The 16,416-nt window shown below is 52.9% G+C and overlaps 2 protein-coding genes across 5 annotated transcripts; both read left to right on the forward strand.

The window, feature by feature from the left end:
• Positions 1 to 3,692: 3,692 nt before the first annotated feature.
• Positions 3,693 to 11,859, forward strand: LOC117308061 (uncharacterized). 3 transcript variants are annotated; one of them, XM_073792140.1, is made up of 7 exons: positions 3,693 to 3,821; positions 4,061 to 4,358; positions 4,916 to 5,059; positions 5,313 to 5,468; positions 9,712 to 10,073; positions 10,392 to 10,474; positions 11,795 to 11,859. In XM_073792140.1, exons 2-5 carry the CDS (start codon positions 4,263 to 4,265, stop codon positions 9,823 to 9,825), a joined length of 510 nt encoding a protein of 169 aa, XP_073648241.1. In that variant the 5' UTR covers positions 3,693 to 3,821; positions 4,061 to 4,262; the 3' UTR covers positions 9,826 to 10,073; positions 10,392 to 10,474; positions 11,795 to 11,859. The 3 variants fall into 3 exon arrangements, with proteins under 3 accessions (XP_073648241.1, XP_033695476.1, XP_033695475.1); XM_033839584.2 differs by having other exon boundaries at positions 3,703 to 3,821; positions 4,061 to 4,096; XM_033839585.2 differs by lacking the exon at positions 4,916 to 5,059 and having other exon boundaries at positions 3,701 to 3,821; positions 4,061 to 4,096.
• On the forward strand, positions 10,627 to 15,874 carry ALDOA (aldolase, fructose-bisphosphate A). Of its 2 annotated transcripts, XM_033839583.2 has the most exons (10): positions 10,748 to 10,765; positions 11,795 to 11,858; positions 13,157 to 13,283; positions 13,369 to 13,580; positions 14,050 to 14,104; positions 14,235 to 14,395; positions 14,743 to 14,826; positions 14,944 to 15,118; positions 15,283 to 15,482; positions 15,571 to 15,874. In XM_033839583.2, the coding sequence occupies exons 3-10, from the start codon at positions 13,172 to 13,174 to the stop codon at positions 15,664 to 15,666; spliced, it is 1,095 nt and encodes a 364-aa protein (XP_033695474.1). In that variant the 5' UTR covers positions 10,748 to 10,765; positions 11,795 to 11,858; positions 13,157 to 13,171; the 3' UTR covers positions 15,667 to 15,874. The 2 variants fall into 2 exon arrangements, with proteins under 2 accessions (XP_073648240.1, XP_033695474.1); XM_073792139.1 differs by lacking the exon at positions 11,795 to 11,858 and having other exon boundaries at positions 10,627 to 10,765.
• Positions 15,875 to 16,416: the final 542 nt, after the last annotated feature.

Here is a 16,416-nt window from a genome sequence, read left to right on the forward strand (position 1 = left end):
TGGGCTTCCCTGGTGGCGCAGTAGTTAAGAATCTGCCTGCCCATCCTTCTCAAACTCATCCAAAAAATTGCAGAGGAAGGGGCTTCCCTGGTGGCACAGTGATTGAGAGTCCGCCTGCCGATGCAGGGGACACGGGTTCGTGCCCCGGTCCGGGAGGATCCCACATGCCGCGGAGCGGCTGGGCCCGTGAGCCATGGCCGCTGAGCCTGCGTGTCCGGAGCCTGCGCTCCGCAATGGGAGAGGCCGCGACAGTGAGAGGCCCGCGTACCGCAAGAAAAAGAAAAAAATAATTGCAGAGGAAGAAACACTCCCAAACTCATTCTATGTGAGGCCACCATCACCCCGATACCAAAACCAGACAAAGATACTACAAAAAAAGAAAATTACAGACCAATATCACTGACAAATATAGATGCAAAAATCCTCAACAAAATACTAGCAGACAGAATCCAACAACACAGTAAAAGGATCATACACCATGATCAAGTGGGATTTATCCCAGGGATGCAAGGATTCTTCAATATACGCAAATCAATCAATGTGATACACCATATTAACAAACTGAAGAATAAAAACCATATGATCATCTCAATAGATGCAGAAAAAGCTTTTGACAAAATTCAACACCCATTTATGACAAAAACTCTCCAGAAAGTGGGCATAGAGGGAACCTACCTCAACATAATAAAGGCCATATACGACAAACCCACAGCAAACGTCATTCTCAATGGTGAAAAACTGAAAGCATTTCCTCTAAGATCAGGAACAAGACAAGGATGTCCACTCTCACCACTATTATTCAACATAGTTTTGGAAGTCCTAGCCACGGCAATCAGAGAAGAAAAAGAAATAAAAGGAATACAAATTGGAAAAGAAGAAGTAAAACTGTCACTCTTTGCAGATGACATGATACTATACATAGAGAATCCTAAAAATGTCACCAGAAAACTACTAGAGCTAATCAATGAATTTGGTAAAGTTGCAGGATACAAAATTAATGCACAGAAACCTCTTGCATTCCTATACACTAACAACAAAAGATCAGAAAGAGAAATAAAGGAAACACTCCCATTTACCATTGCAACAAAAAGAATAAAATACCTAGGAATAAACCTACCTAGGGAGACAAAAGAACTGTATGCAGAAAACTATAAGACACTGATGAAAGAAATTAAAGATGATACCAACAGATGGAGAGATATACCATGTTCTTGGATTGGAAGAATTAATATTGTGAAAATGACTATACTACCCAAAGCAATCTACAGATTCAATGCAATCCCTATCAAATTACCAACAGCACTTTTTACAGAACTAGAACAAGAAATTTTAAAATTTGTATGGAGACACAAAAGACCCCGAATAGCCAAAGCAGTCTTGAAGGAAAAAAACAGAGCTGGAGGAATCAGACTCCCTGACTTCAGACTACACTACAAAGCTACAGTAATCAAGACAATATGGTACTGGCACAAAAACAGAAACATAGATCAATGGAACAAGATAGAAAGCCCAGAGATAAACCCACACACCTATGGTCAACTAATCTATGACAAAGGAGGCAAGGATATACAATGGAGAAAAGACAGTCTCTTCAATAAGTGGTGCTGGGAAAACTGTACAGCTACATGTAAAAGAAGGAAATCAGAACACTCCCTAACACCATACATAAAAATAAACTCAAAATGGATTGGAGACCTAGATGTAAGACCGGACACTATAAAACTTTTAGAGGAAAACATAGGAAGAACACTCTTTGACATAAATCGCAGCAAGATCTTTTTTGATCCACCTCCTAGAGTAATGGAAATAAAACCAAAAGTAAACAAATGGGACCTAATGAAACTTAAACGCTTTTGCACAGCAAAGGAAGCCATAAACAAGACGAAAAGACAACCCTCAGAATGGGAGAAAATATTTGCAAACGAATCAACGGACAAAGGATTAATCTCCAAAATATATAAACAACTCATGCAGCTCAATAGTAAAGAAAGAAACAACCCAATCCAAAAATGGGCAGAAGACCTAAATAGACATTTCTCCAAAGAAGACATACAGATGGCCAAGAAGCACATGAAAAGCTGCTCAACATCACTAACTATTAGAGAAATGCAAATCAAAACTACAGTGAGGTATCACCTCACACCAGTTAGAATGGGCATCATCAGAAAATCTACAAACAACAAATGCTGGAGAGGGTGTGGAGAAAAGGGAACCCTCTTGCACTCTTGGTGGGAATGTAAATTGATACAGCCACTATGGAGAACAGTATGGAGGTTCCTTAAAAAACTAAAACTAGAATTACCACATGACTCAGCAATCCCACTACTGGGCATATACCCAGAGAAAACCATAATTCAAAAAGACACACGCACCCCAATGTTCATGGCAGCACTATTTACAATAGCCAGGTCATGGAAGCAGTCTAAATGCCCATCAACAGACGAATGGATAAAGAAGATGTGGTACATGTATACAATGGAATATTACTCAGCCATAAAAAGGAATGAAATTGAGTCATTTGTTGAGACGTGGATGGATCTAGAGACTGTCATACGGAGTGAAGTAAGTCAGAAAGAGAAAAACAAATATCGTATATTAACGCATGTATGTGGAACCTAGAAAAATGGTACAGATGAACCGGTTTGCAGGGCAGAAGTTGAGACACAGATGTAGAGAACAAACGTATGGACACCAAGGGGGGAAAGCCACAGTGGGGGGTGGGGGTGGGGATGGTGGTGTGCTGAATTGGGCGATTGGGATTGACATGTATACACTGATGTGTATAAAATTGATGACTGATAAGAACCTGCTGTATAAAAAAATAAATAAAATAAAATTCAAAAAAAAAAAAAAAAGAATCCGCCTGCCAATGCATGGGACACGGGTTTGAGCCCTGGTCCGGGAAGAACCCACATGCTGCGGAGCAACTAAGCCCGTGAACCACAACTACTGAGCCTGCGCTCTAGAGCCCGCGAGCCACAACTACTGACCCTGGGTGCCACAACTACTGAAGCCTGCGTGTCTAGAGCCCATGCTCCACAACAAGAGAAGCCACCGCAGTGAGAAGCCCGCGCACCGCAACGAAGAGTAGACCCCGCTCACTCCAACCAGAGGAAACCCACGCGCATCAACGAAGACCCAATGCAGCCAAAAATAAATTAATTAAATTAATAAATTTATTTTTTAAAAAAGGAAAAAGGCACAAGATCTGACGTGGGTGGGAGGAAATCACTTTGATAATGATGTGAAGGTTGAAGAGACCAGATGATGGCTCTTAAATTTGGGCACTGTCAATAAAAATGAGTGGGGGGGTCAGGTTGAAAAATTATTGAGGATAATTCTATACAATTAAGAAGTGTCTCTGAGTTTTACAATATCCCTGGGAGGCAGGCGTTTCCCCGTTTTACAGAGGGGAAAATGGACTCAGTGAGGCGCAGTGATTTGGCCGAAGTCACACAGCCAGTGGGCGGTGTAGCCCGGGGGTTCAGGCTTGCTTTTGCAGCGCCGCAGGACCCAGCACACGATGAGGATCCGAGCCAGGCGGGTAGCGGCGGGAACTCTCGCCATTTCTACTCGGTAACTGCCGCAAAGCCCAGCGGACATCGACTAGAAAGAAGAGCGGGCGTCCACAGACTGGAAAAGGGAAACGAGGGGCGCGTAGAAGGAATTTTGGGTCTGAGCGGCCACCGTAGTAGCGGCGCTCTGATCCCCATGACAACAGGGAAAAGCAGCGGGAGGCTTCTGGGCGGTGCAGTAGCTGCGGCCGATTGGAGCAAACAAGGAGCGGAATCCGTGAACTGCCCGCGGCCCCGAGGGCGCAGGTGATGGGGATAGGTCGTTGGAGGGAGCCCGGGGTTTGGGGACAACGGTAGGATGTGGCCAGGGTCGGGCTGGGGCCTGCGAAGGAGGCGCTGCCCCGAGTCCCCATCATCGCTGTCCGGACCAGGGACCGTCGTTGGGCCTCAGTTTCCCCAAACGGGAAATGGGAGGAGGAGAATGGGCATCCCAGGCCAATGGCCCCTCTCAGTGTCTGAGGCCCAGGACTTTCTCTCCTCTGCAGCTCCTGGACTGACTGGCGCTGTCCTGCCCAATGGACGTGAGTCCTACCCCTCTCTGGAGCGGCCCCCTCAGCGCCCTCCACTCACCCTGACTTTGCCTGCCTTGGAGCCTGGACTGGAGAGGGGGTCTTTACCCAACATAGACCCTTCCAGCTCAGGACAAGAGCTGTGAGACAGAAAGAGAGTTGCAGGGACGGCCTTCCCATGGAAGGGCACATCCCACTCTGGCAAGATGAGGAGCTAGCCAAGCAACAGAGAAGAAAAGGCATCCCAGGCAGAAGGAACAGCATGGGCAGAGAGGTGGGCGTGAGGGAGAGGCCAGGGCATTTGGGGAACTGCTAGGACTTCAGTATGGCTGGAGTGTAATGGGGGAGAGGGAGAGGTAGGCAGGGCCAGATTGAGGCCTTTGTCGCTGAGATAAGAAGTTTGGACTGAGTCGGTAGGAGCCATTGATGGACCGCAAGGGAGGGAGGGATACGCAGGACAGCTGGTGTGGAAAGGGTCACAACTGCAGGTTGCAAGACAGTTAGAGGCCAGTACTGTGGGCTGAGGGATGGTAAAGTAGTGCCGTGGAAGCAGAGACAATAGATCTGTTTGGAGAGGCATTCTGAAAGGAAAGGCAATAAATCTTGGAAAAGTCTAGAATGACCAACAGGTCCTCGATGGTGCTGAAATGGGGATGACAAGAGAAAAGGCAGGTTTGGGGACAAGACAGTGTAGTCCTATTCACTCTCTCCCCACCACCTGGTGGCTGTTCCTCCCCTTTTCCCAGCCACCTCCCGTGTCCCTCCTGGTATTTCTGTGTCCCTGCAGCCCCTCCACATCTCCTCATCACCCCTTCCTCCTGTGCTGTCCAGGCCTCCTCTAGCCCGTGGAATCCAACCCCGGCTCCCGCCAGCAGCCCCTCCCTGCTGCTCCCCATCCCTGCCATTGTCGTCCTCGCTGTGGGCATCTATTTGTTGCTGCTGGGCCTAGTGCTGCTGACTAGGCACTGCCTGCTGGTGAGGGGCCTGGTGGGGGCTGAAGGGTGGGCCTGGGGGAGGAGGAACCTGGTCAATTTTTCCCCTCATTTGTAGGCCCTTACCCTGAGACACCTTTGCCATTTAGTCCCCGCATCTGTCCCTTTCGTGGGACCAGGAGATCCTCTTCTCGTCCTCAGCTGAACCTTCTGCTGCCCCTCTCCCCAAAACTGAGTCTTGGCTGTACCTCCCTACCTGCTGCCTGGCCCAGAGCTTGAGCCCTGCCTTCTCTTAGGCCCAGGGCTGCTGCACAGACTGCAGCTCCCCCTGCAGGAAGCAAGGCGCCTCCAAGCCCCAAGACTGTTGCTGGACCTGCGCAGAAGCCTGTGACTTTCCTCTGCCCAGCCCAGCCCACTACCTGGATGCCTGCTGCCCCCAGCCCGCCGAATCTGTGAGTTCTCGTTCTGGCCCGTGAGTCCTGATCTTGGTACTCTCTGTGCATTATTATTATTTTTTTTTCGGTACGCGGGCCTCTCACTGCCGTGGCTTCTACTATTGCGGAGCACAGGCTCCGCACGCGCAGGCTTAGCCGCCATGGCTCACGGCCCCAGCCGCTCCGCGGCATGCGGGATCCTCCGGACCGGGGCACGAACCCGCGTCCCCTGCATCGGCAGGCGGACTCTCAATCACTGCACCACCAGGAAAGCCCTGCATTCATTTTTTGGTTCAACAAAATTTATTACTGAGTACCTATTCTAGGCCAGGCACAGTTCCAGGTACTGGGTCAGGTGGAGACAGCCAAAAACAACATATCAGATATTTTCTGGTAATGAAAGCTACTTCGAGAAAGGAAAATAGGGCAGCATCTGGAGAAAGGTAATGTATGTAACATGTAGGGCACATTTCTACTTCTGAAAATGGTAGTTAAAAGAAAAGACAGCCCCTCACAGAGCTCCTTCTGTTTGCAGAGTAAATACGATGTTCTAGATACTGTGCTACCTGATTAACAACCCCGAGAGCTGGATATTTTTAAAAACCTATCTATATGTATTTTTTTTAATTACAAAGTGTGCATGTAGAAATACATAGAAAGTACAAGTCACTTTATAAACTAGCTCTCTAACCAAGGTTGCTACATTTGGTGTATGTCCCTCATATACTAATACACATACAGTACTATCACTGTTGTATTTTACTATTGGTAAAAATGTAGTCATACCACATATACCACACAGACTATTTCCTCACATCTGCCACTTGCCCTTTTTAACGTGGCATCACACCTTGGTTACCTATCCATGTTTTTATCCTCCTTTTGCAGGGGAATAAATTGGCTCAGGGAAATTTAATCACGTTTCCAGCATTCCACAGTAGAGTCTTGCACAGCAAATTGCTCCTTCATGTGTTGAAACAGAACCCTCAGGGAGAAGCCTGGCTCACAGAGGACAGGCCAATTTTGCATTTGTGGCTTTAAAGCCACATGTTAAGTGTAATTGACCACCTTCCTAGGCTATGATGATTTTGGGCTCAGAGATGTAGACAGCAAAGCTCCTGCCCTTGAAGTGGGGACCTTCCCCAGGGAGGGAAGAGTGAGGGGAAAAGACCAAGCAAATTCGTAACTTGGGCAGACTGCAGTTGCAAATCCCTGCAAGATGTTTTGAGTTTCAAAATAAATTATGGGGCAAGGAGTTCTCCTCTTTCAGGTAATCTGCATCTGGTTTCCCAGGGATAGCCTGGAGATGGGGCCCAGGGCTGGGGCTAGGGGGACAAAGGGGCAAAAGGAGAAGACCCTGGGTCCTCAAACCTCCTATTCTATAAGAAATGCTCAATTGCACAATGATTTCTGGCCCCCTCTCCTGGGGACACCACTCCCTTCACCTTCTGTCCGCGGGGAGGGAAGAGTCAGAGGCCTCTCTTCCTCCTTGAAAGTGAGGTGCGCTGTCAGGAGGGACTGGCTCCTCCCACTGCCGCCTCCAGGGCTGCAGGGCGTCCAAGCTGGAGACCTCAGGTCCTGATCCTACCCGGCTTCTGCCAGAGCCAGGAAGGATTCTAGAATGACGAATGGCCATTCTTTCCTTGAGCTGTCTTTCCACAAGGCACAGTAAGGCCTCTGTGTTCTTCAGTTTCCTTATAGTAACAATAGCCACCACAAATACTCCAAAGCTCTTGGCTTCTTCACAGCTGTAGAAACTGAGGCTTACAGAGGCCTAAAGCCTGGGTGGAGACACAAACCCAGGCTTCTCTTTCTCTCAGGGAGAAACCTGCCTATGTTACTTCTTTCACAGGTATGTCATGAGGACCTAATTCATTCATTCATTTATTTATTCACTTATGGAAGATTTATGGAGTCACTGTTGAGGCACTGTGCTGAGCCTTGGGGGCGCAGTGGAAACAAGGTAGACACGGCCACCACGGGGCTTACATTCCCGCAAAGGACAGAGAAATAAGTAGGCAATGTGAGAAGTTGCCTCACATTCTGAATCGAGGGTGAGAAATGATGCAATCCAGGGCAGTGGTTGGTTCTCAGCCCCTTGTGTGATCAGAAGCTGGAACGAGGCTTAAATGGGAAGCCAGGCATCCAGGCCCCATGCCCAGCAGATCTGGAATGGGATCAGAATTTGCGAATCTTTAACAAGTTCTTACACGACTGACACATACCACCAGGGTTAAGAGCTATTGCTGAGGGAAAAGCGCTGTGACAGAGGAGCTCCCTTTTGCTGAGAGCTCCCTCCCTACCAGGCACCATGCTTCGTGCCTTCCACTGATTCCCCACAGTGACCCTGTGAAGTAGGTGTTATATTTAAAATATATTTCAGAGATGAGGAAACTGAGGCACAAATCATGAATTAGCCACACCTGGGCCTGAACTAGATTCAAACCCTGAGCTCCAAACAGTAACGATGGCTGGCCTTCACAACTTCAAAGTGAAAGAAATCAGAGTGAAAAACTACAGGCCTAAAGAAACACAGGGCTTAACAGTCATGTGGAGCCCTTGTTTAATGTACTTAAAAAGCAGATTCCTTCCAGAAGCCACAAGGCTGCCTGTGAGAGTCGAGATATCCATTAGCTAGTTATTAACAACTAGAGCCAAACCCTTCCTGGGGGCAGAGCCAAAAAATGCTTTTAATACCCTCTTCTCTGAAGCGAGAGCAGTGGGACCTCTCTCAGCCCCCAATTCTGCGCACAGAATGACGGTGCAAGTCCTCCAAAAACCCACAGAGTTGACTTCAGCCCAGACTGGGACTCCCCAGAGACACCCCAAACCACACCCCCATCAAACACAAGGAAGCCACCTCGCTCTCTCCCCTCCACCATGATATACTTCTACCTCTTTCTAGAGAGACAATTCTTTTAGCAGGAGCAGATGCCCTCCCCTCACCGGAGCCCCTGGTGATATCTGATCTCACCAGTCATCGGACACTGCACCCCGAAACCTCAGCTCTTCTAAAGGTCATTCCCCTATTCCTGGCTTGGCCCGGTGTCTGATTGAGCTGTGCAACTGTGACTGTCACTAACTCTGCCTTAGGCCTCAAGGAGCCAGCCTTGCCACACATCCTGGGTGGGTCCTATTCCAGCCACTTGGCCTGACTCCAGTCCCTGCCTGCAGCGGTGACAGATCATCCGTGTCCCAGGGCAGAAGAGGAGTGGGTCGGAGTGGACCGGTTCTCCCTTCCTAAGGACTTGCTGTTCCTATTCCCCAAGAGGCAGACCTTCTGTCTCCCCTGGGAGATGAGAAGCCCTCTTCTTCCTTCTTTGCCTAAAGAGGGAAAAATGATATGCTTTGATTGATCCATTCATTCAACATTCATCTGTATCTCAGACACCTGCTGAGCGTGAGTCCCCTGGTAGCTCAGTGAAGACGGGAGATGAACTGTCCCTGCCTTAGCAGACCCTGAAAGAAGCTGCTATTCATGCCCCTGGGAAGCAGTTGGTCAGGGGGCATCTCAGGACTGGGAGCAGGCAGGCCCAGACCCATCCCAGCCCCACTCCTTCGTTGTATTCCTTTGCACGATCACTCCCCTCTCTGAACCTCCGTTTCCTCTTTTGTAAAGAGGCCCTCTACTCAAGGTTCTGATAAATAAAAGAGATGTAACTCCTTTTAAACATTAAAAAATTAAATCTGCAAATTACCATTTTTAAGGAAAACTAGATTTTAAAAATCATTCATGAACATAGTCTGTGCCTGGCACAGAGTAGGTGCTCAGAAATAGAAGATGAATGAGATCCAGCTTCGTCTCAGGCCAAGGAAGAAATCCACAAAACCAACAAGTTGTTTTCATCATAGACAGTGTGTGTGTGCTTTCCCAGTCTAACGACTTTGAATTGCATGTTATAAGAGAAACATCTCTGAGCTGAACATTGTGACCTAAGCGTGGGTCCAGGGCCAGCTGTCCTCTGGTCCTCAGTCTCCTCATCCATAAGATGGGAAGAAAGAACGGACCCCCCACCGCCCACCGAATGATTTCTTCCAGCTCCTGAACCCAGCTGTTAGGAACATTGCCTCCTTGCTGATTTCTCAACAGCAGAAAGAATTGATTTGTTCCCAAGAATGGTGAATGGCACCCTCTGATCCACTGGGCAAATGGGACTTTGCAGGCCACTCTGTTCCCTTCTCCCCTGAGAAGGAAACAGCTTCAGGCTCTGGTCCCCCTTCCTCCTGCCCAACTCCCTCACCCCGTTCTCCTCTCCCTCAGGATTGGGCCCCTCGCTGCCCTCGCTGCTGCCCGCTCTGTGACTGTGCCTGTGCGTGCCAGCTTCCTGACTGCCAGAGCCTCAACTGTCTCTGCTTTGAGATCAAGCTCCGATGACAAGACGCAGGGTCCCTGCCCTTTGGGGAGCGGCCAGCTCCCAGGGCCCACAGGCCCTGTACCCTGAGGGGCCTCAGGACACTTTTCTCCAGGCTATTGGAACCACAAATGGACTACCCAGCTCACCAGCCTGGCAACCAGCAGTGGAGAGCCTGCCTCCCTGCAGAGTGGGACTCAAGGAGCCCTCCGCCAGCTGCATGGCGGCCCCTTTGGAGGGCCAGAAGAGAGAGTGGCTGGTGCTCTGCCAGGTGCCCCTGCCCTCCTCTCCCCCTCCCCAAGTAAATGATCGTATTTGAAGGTGAGGGTGGGGGACACTGCTCACCACAGTGAGCATTATGGGACAAACTTGGGCCTTGAATATCAGGGTGTAGGGGTACCCCAGGCACACCCTGTCCATGGACTCTTGGTTATTCTGAGGTGTGAGTGTAGTGCCTGCATCTGCTCTCCCTCTAAAGAAACAGGCTCCGGAGAATCACAGCAGCCAGCGAGAGGCCCGGAGTCAGGGGAGCAGAGGAGACAGGGAAGACCACGGATCTGAGTCCCCTACCCTCCTTTCCTCCGCGCAGATCCCTGTCCAAAGATTTCTCCTGACAACCTTTTGAGGGCATCAGTCTGGATTTCCAAGGAAGAAATTTCCTCTGAAGTACTGGTGAGTGGACAGGGGACCCTCCCCCCACCCCCAAAGAGGCAGGCCCACAGCTTCCTCCCCATCCTTCACTTTAGGCCCCCAGCTGGCATGAATGTCAGGAGCTTCAGGTTTCCCTAAATATAGATCCCCTGCCAGGGGATCTGTGGTGAGGAAAGGGCAAGGGTCACCGGAGAAGGTCGGGGACATTGGTTGGGGGTAGGGCAGGAGCTGCCTTATAACCCAGCCCGGGTGTGGCCTGACTCACTCGCTGCTGACCAGGCTCTGCCCGCTCCTTCGGCCTCCTCCTCGCAGGTGGGCGCCAGCAGGACGGAGCGGGGGTGGGGCTGGGCTGAAGGCGTCGGGATTAAGAGGGGAGACCTGGCGGGTAGGATGGGGAGGCTAGAAAAATATCTGGGAGGCTGACAGCGGGCGGACGGATTTTATTTTGGAGAAGGAAGTCAGTGCCAGGGAGAAGTTTCGCAGGGACTCTGGCCCCGCATCCCCAGACTTGCTTGGGCAGAGCAGTAGCCGGCGGGTTTCCGCTGGGTCTGGCTTTCGGGGGGCGGCCCGGGCGGCAGGAGCCAGACCCGCCGGAATGGGGCGCAGATGTCTCCCCGCGGGACACCCGGAACCGCTGCCGCCTCGCCTCCGCCCCTTGCCAACCCCTGCCGTCTCCTCGCGCTCCCCGTGCGTGCCCTCGCCGCCCTCTCTTCCGCCGGGGCTCGCAGTCGCTTGACCTCTGGATTCGGTTACAACGCGACGCACGCTGCCTCAGCGCAGCCGGAAGCTGGGGCTGCCCCGGGTCGCTGGACTGGGCCCCTGGCGGGGGAAGCTGAGCCTCAGTCTTCTCGGGCTGTGCCACCCGCTTTTCTCCGACCCAACCCCCACCGCATCCCCATCTCTGCCGGTGCCCCAAATCGGCTGAGTCACAGCGCCCCAAAGCACGCCAAGCGGGGGGGGGGGAGGAGAAGGGAGAGGGAGGGGAGGGCCCCCGCGACCCGCGGGATGTGGCCCGAGTCACGTCCGAGGGGGACGGGGTGGGGGAAGGGATCGTGTTCTCGCCGCACTGTCCTCGCCCAAGCGCCGCCTCCGGGCTTCGCCTTTTGGGGGGCGGTCTCTCGCACAGTCCCTCGCCTGCAATTGGACGCCGGGGCGCCTCCGGCCCCCTGCAAAGGGAAAATCTCCGCGGAGGGTGGAGCGGTGCCTTTATAAGGCGCGGCACCACCTCCTTCCCGCCCGCCCCCGCGCGCCCCCCCCTCGGCAGCTGAGTAGGCTGCGTTCCCCTTGGAACGCGCCTCAGAACCAGAGTCCCGGTGACGACTGCCGTGTTCGCTCCCTCAGTCCACTCGCCAGCCCGCGGCTCTCCACCGCTGCACCCCACCAGTCCGCCCCTCTCCTGTGCCAGGTGAGCGCCCCTCGCCACGTGCGAAGGTCAGGGAGAGGGTCGTGGGGAAGGATCCGGGATGTAGTGGCGGGTCGGGCGTCCGCGCGGAGCCCCCCCACCCGGGCCCAGCATCTCCCCTCTCCACCACCACCCACACCTGTGCTCCTAGCCCAGACTCCCCAACTCTTCCAGCTTGAGCTCCCGCGGTTTGCTGCGCAGTCCAAGGGCCGCTCCGCGCTGAGTCACGGCAGGGAGGAAGGAAGCAGGGCGAGATGAAGTACCATTTCCCCCTCCCCTTTTCTTGTTAGGACTCTTGGTGCAAGTATTATGGCCCCTTTGCCTCTGCAGGGATCCTAGGAGGCCCCGAGGGGTGGGGGCCAGCTCATATACTGCCTCAGGGTTCCCGAAAGCGGGTGGTTGGTCCCTGTCCTGGGAGACGGGTGCCCCCGCCGAGCAGGGGAAACCCCTCGGCAGCTTCTGATGCCCCATGAACACTTTTCCCTATTTTTCCTTATCGGGTGACCTTGATTCTGAGCCTGGAACAGCTGCAGCCGCAGAGCAGACATGAGCATTTTTCAGGGGAGGGGGTGGGCGCTTGCCTTTCCTCCACATTCTCTCACCCTGTATGACCAGTGAGAGCGACAAACCACCCCTTTCCTCCACCTCGGGCTAGGCTTCCTCTGCGGCCCTTTTCTGGGCTTCTGATGACCCTCCTGCCTTTTTCCTAACACCCTTTTTCTAACAACCTCCCCCCACCGTGGGGGGAGAAGCCTGACCTTGGGGTGTCCTTGAGGCCATGGAGCCTGAGCCAGCCCTGGGATCTCTGCAAGGAACACTCCTGTAACAGTCAGAAGATCTGGGTGCTACGCTCACATCTGGCTCTAGGGTTGCTGTGTGGCTTGAAACACAGACCTTTTCCCTTTTCAGGCTCCTTTCAGATGAGGAGGTTGGGCCTTCTGCCTTCTGCACAACCTCTAATTCTAAAATACTCTGGTTCGGTTTTGCTTCCAGGCAAGGTGACCCCATGGCAGAGCGCAAGCCAGGAGGGTCCGGCTTCCACGTGACTTGCCTGTCCATGGCTCTGGCCTATTCCCTTTACTCCAGATGCCAGTATACAGCCCCACCCTCAGCTGGGCAACACCCAGCAACAGAGTTAGGAAAGGTACAGGAGGCAGGCCTAGTATAGGGAAGTCAGGTGTAGGGGAGAGCTGGGGACAGCAAGTGTCCCTTGCCCTGACCTCCAGGCAAGGGGCCTTGCTTGTTGGGAGACCACGGGAAGACCCTGCTAACTAGCCCTCCCTGGTCTGTCTCCTGCCCAGGAACCAACAGGCACCATGCCCCACCAATACCCAGCACTGACCCCGGAGCAGAAGAAGGAGCTCTCTGACATTGCTCACCGGATCGTGGCTCCGGGCAAGGGCATCCTGGCTGCAGATGAGTCCACCGGTGCGGGCAGGACACAGTGGGAGGAGGGCCCCAGGTTGGGGGTGATAGGCTGATCCCTTTATTCCCATGTGATGCTTCCCTCCAGGGAGCATTGCCAAGCGACTGCAGTCCATTGGCACCGAGAACACCGAGGAGAACCGGCGCTTCTACCGCCAACTGCTGCTGACTGCCGACGACCGCGTGAATCCCTGCATTGGGGGCGTCATCCTCTTTCATGAGACGCTCTACCAGAAGACAGATGATGGGCGTCCCTTCCCCCAAGTTATCAAAGCCAAGGGCGGTGTTGTGGGCATCAAGGTGAGGGGGCTAGGCCTCAGGGTGTGAGATGTAAGATGGATCTGGGGGAAAGAAATCCAGAGTAGCAGGCTGGGGGATGAACTTCGGGTCGGAAGCCTGGAGACTTGGGTGGAGTCTGCCCCAGATCACCTCCAAATCGCGTGTAAAAAAGCTAGAGACATATGGGACCTGCTTGGCATTTTTAATCCTTGCAATTGTGAGAGGCAGGTGTTATACTTATTATACAATTGAAAAACTAGACGCTCAAGGCCATGAAGTGTTTTGCTCATAGGGTTAGTAAGTGGTAGGAGCCCCGGCTCTCTGTGTGTGTCCTGCTCTATAGGATCAGATAACGTGCCTATGTGAAACATTTGCAAATCAGGAAAGATACTTGAGAGAGGAAGTAAAGCGGGGACAGGGCGGGGCTACAGAGGAGAAAAGGGCACTAGAGATCACTTCCCTGTCCTGTGTTGTTGCCCCACTCCAACAGGTAGACAAGGGTGTGGTACCCCTGGCAGGAACAAACGGCGAGACAACCACCCAAGGTGAGAACCGTTTAGCTCCCGGCCCTACCCACCAGCCCACCCAGCTCGGTACCCCTCTGGGTGCCCAGGGTGTGTGGGAGCCACGTGCCCTCTCCTCTGCCATGCTTTGATTCCTCCGTCCCCTCTACAGGGCTGGATGGGCTGTCGGAGCGCTGTGCCCAGTACAAGAAGGACGGAGCTGACTTTGCCAAGTGGCGTTGTGTGCTGAAGATAGGGGAACACACCCCCTCCACCCTCGCCATCATGGAAAACGCCAATGTCCTGGCCCGTTATGCCAGCATCTGCCAGCAGGTGGGCCTGTAGGTCCCCAAGAGGCCACTTCCCACCTCTTTCCATTCCAGCATGTCAGCTAGCCTGCCACCCATGTGCCAGGCTACCTACCTTCCCCAAGGCAACTGCCCCGGATCCTCACCACGCACGAGGCTTGGGCCCGTGGAGGGCTCTGCAAGCAGAAGAGCAGAATAGGGGTTGTGCAGGTGGATCTGGGGAGATGGCTGATCTCCTGCAATCGGCCAAGGGCTGTGAAGCCAGGGGTCTCTGTCGTCATGGAGATAAGATCTTGGTCAGTGGCTGTGGAGAGCCGTAGGTGGGGCTCTGGGTTAGGAGGCCTCAAGGCTGCCCTGTCCCTCACCCCACAGAATGGCATTGTGCCCATCGTGGAGCCTGAGATCCTCCCTGATGGGGACCATGACTTGAAACGCTGTCAGTATGTAACCGAGAAGGTAGGTTGCCTGCCTGGGCAGTGAGGTGGGCTAGAGAGCTGGGCTGGGGGCTCCGGGGCTGACCCCCGTACCCCTCCCTGCTTCACCCCACCCCACTTTGGTCCCGCCCTGCCGTAGGTGCTGGCTGCTGTCTACAAGGCTCTGAGTGACCACCACATCTACCTGGAAGGCACCTTGCTGAAGCCCAATATGGTAACCCCAGGCCACGCCTGCACCCATAAATATTCTCACGAGGAGATTGCCATGGCAACTGTCACAGCGCTGCGTCGCACAGTGCCCCCCGCTGTCCCTGGTGAGACCCACACCCTCATCTTGACCTCTGGGAGGTAGACAGACTGTACCCATAAACCTTGTGCCCATGTGCTCTAATTTCCAGGTCAGCTTCTAGGGCCTCCTACCATTCCCCCGGGTCTCTGACTACAGCCCCTACCCCCATTTCACCCCCTTCTTCTACAGGGATCACCTTCCTATCTGGAGGCCAGAGTGAAGAGGAGGCATCCATCAACCTCAGCGCCATCAACAAGTGTCCCCTGCTGAAGCCGTGGGCGCTGACCTTCTCTTACGGCCGAGCCCTGCAGGCCTCTGCCCTGAAGACTTGGGGTGGAAAGAAGGAGAACCTGAAGGCTGCCCAGGAAGAATACGTCAAGCGAGCCCTGGTGAGGATGGGGCAGGAGGTGGGCAGGGTGCTGGGGTGGATGGGATCTGAGAAGGAACCTTCTCACTCTGGCTCCTCTCCCCTTTTAGGCCAACAGCCTTGCCTGCCAAGGAAAGTACACCCCAAGTGGTAAGGCGGGGGCTGCAGCCAGTGAGTCCCTCTTCATCTCTAACCATGCCTACTAAGCGGAGGTGTTCTAAGGCTGCCCCCTCAACACTCCAGGCTCTGCCCCCTCCCACACTCACTCTTGAAGAGAGGGGGCCTCAACCAGGGCTCCAGGCTGCTCTTTCCCGTCACTCTTGCCTCCCTCGTGACATTGATGCCTGGTGTTGTCTGTGTACGCTAACTCCGCCATTTCCAGCCTACTGCCAATAAACAACTATTTAAGGGGGAGTCTGTTGTCCATGTCTGTGGTGTCTAGGGCAGGGGAGGGCTGGGGGAGGTGGCAGAGCCCAGAGGAGAAAGCGCCCTTGCATTATGTTCTTCCTTCTTGAGCAGAAAAATAGGTGAAGGAGGTGGACTAGTTTAATACTTTGTTTAATACTTGCCCAGGGCTTCAAGAGAAGGGCTTGTGAATTTTCTTCCAACCACCCAGTGCTCTGTTCCTTCTACCAGCAGCATCTGATAAGGCTTACAGTGGGGAAGCGCATGTGTAACTGCTGGTCTTAGGAGGCTGCAGCCTCAGCCTCAGTTTTAGGCCCAGAACTCACAGGTGTAGAAGGCCCCTGTCAAAAAAAAAACAGCCACTGACAGAAACTAAGATTTCCTGAATCTATAGACTGTACAACATGATAAGTATTCTACAGGAGTAGGTACTGTTATTCCCAATTTGTCCTTAAGGCGATCTTGCCTCACTGTTTCTTGGTTGAAACAAGATTATTAATGCATGTCTTCTTAATCTGCACTGTTAAGCTTGTTTGTTTTCCCATCTTAAA

The sequence above is a fragment of the Tursiops truncatus genome, chromosome 15 (assembly GCF_011762595.2).
Source record: "Tursiops truncatus isolate mTurTru1 chromosome 15, mTurTru1.mat.Y, whole genome shotgun sequence".
Classification (NCBI taxonomy): domain Eukaryota; kingdom Metazoa; phylum Chordata; class Mammalia; order Artiodactyla; family Delphinidae; genus Tursiops; species Tursiops truncatus.

Excerpts from the sequence above, each read along its gene's own strand:
- LOC117308061 (XM_073792140.1), top strand. The coding sequence starts at position 4,263 with ATGGAAGGGCACATCCCACTCTGGCAAGATGAGGAGCTAGCCAAGCAA. Across the intron at positions 5,060-5,312 it reads TGACTAGGCACTGCCTGCTG|GCCCAGGGCTGCTGCACAGA; the intron begins GTGAGGGGCCTG and ends GCCTTCTCTTAG. Across the intron at positions 5,469-9,711 it reads GCCCCCAGCCCGCCGAATCT|GATTGGGCCCCTCGCTGCCC; the intron begins GTGAGTTCTCGT and ends CCTCTCCCTCAG.
- ALDOA (XM_073792139.1), top strand. The coding sequence starts at position 13,172 with ATGCCCCACCAATACCCAGCACTGACCCCGGAGCAGAAGAAGGAGCTC. Across the intron at positions 13,581-14,049 it reads GCGGTGTTGTGGGCATCAAG|GTAGACAAGGGTGTGGTACC; the intron begins GTGAGGGGGCTA and ends CCACTCCAACAG. Across the intron at positions 14,105-14,234 it reads CGGCGAGACAACCACCCAAG|GGCTGGATGGGCTGTCGGAG; the intron begins GTGAGAACCGTT and ends TCCCCTCTACAG.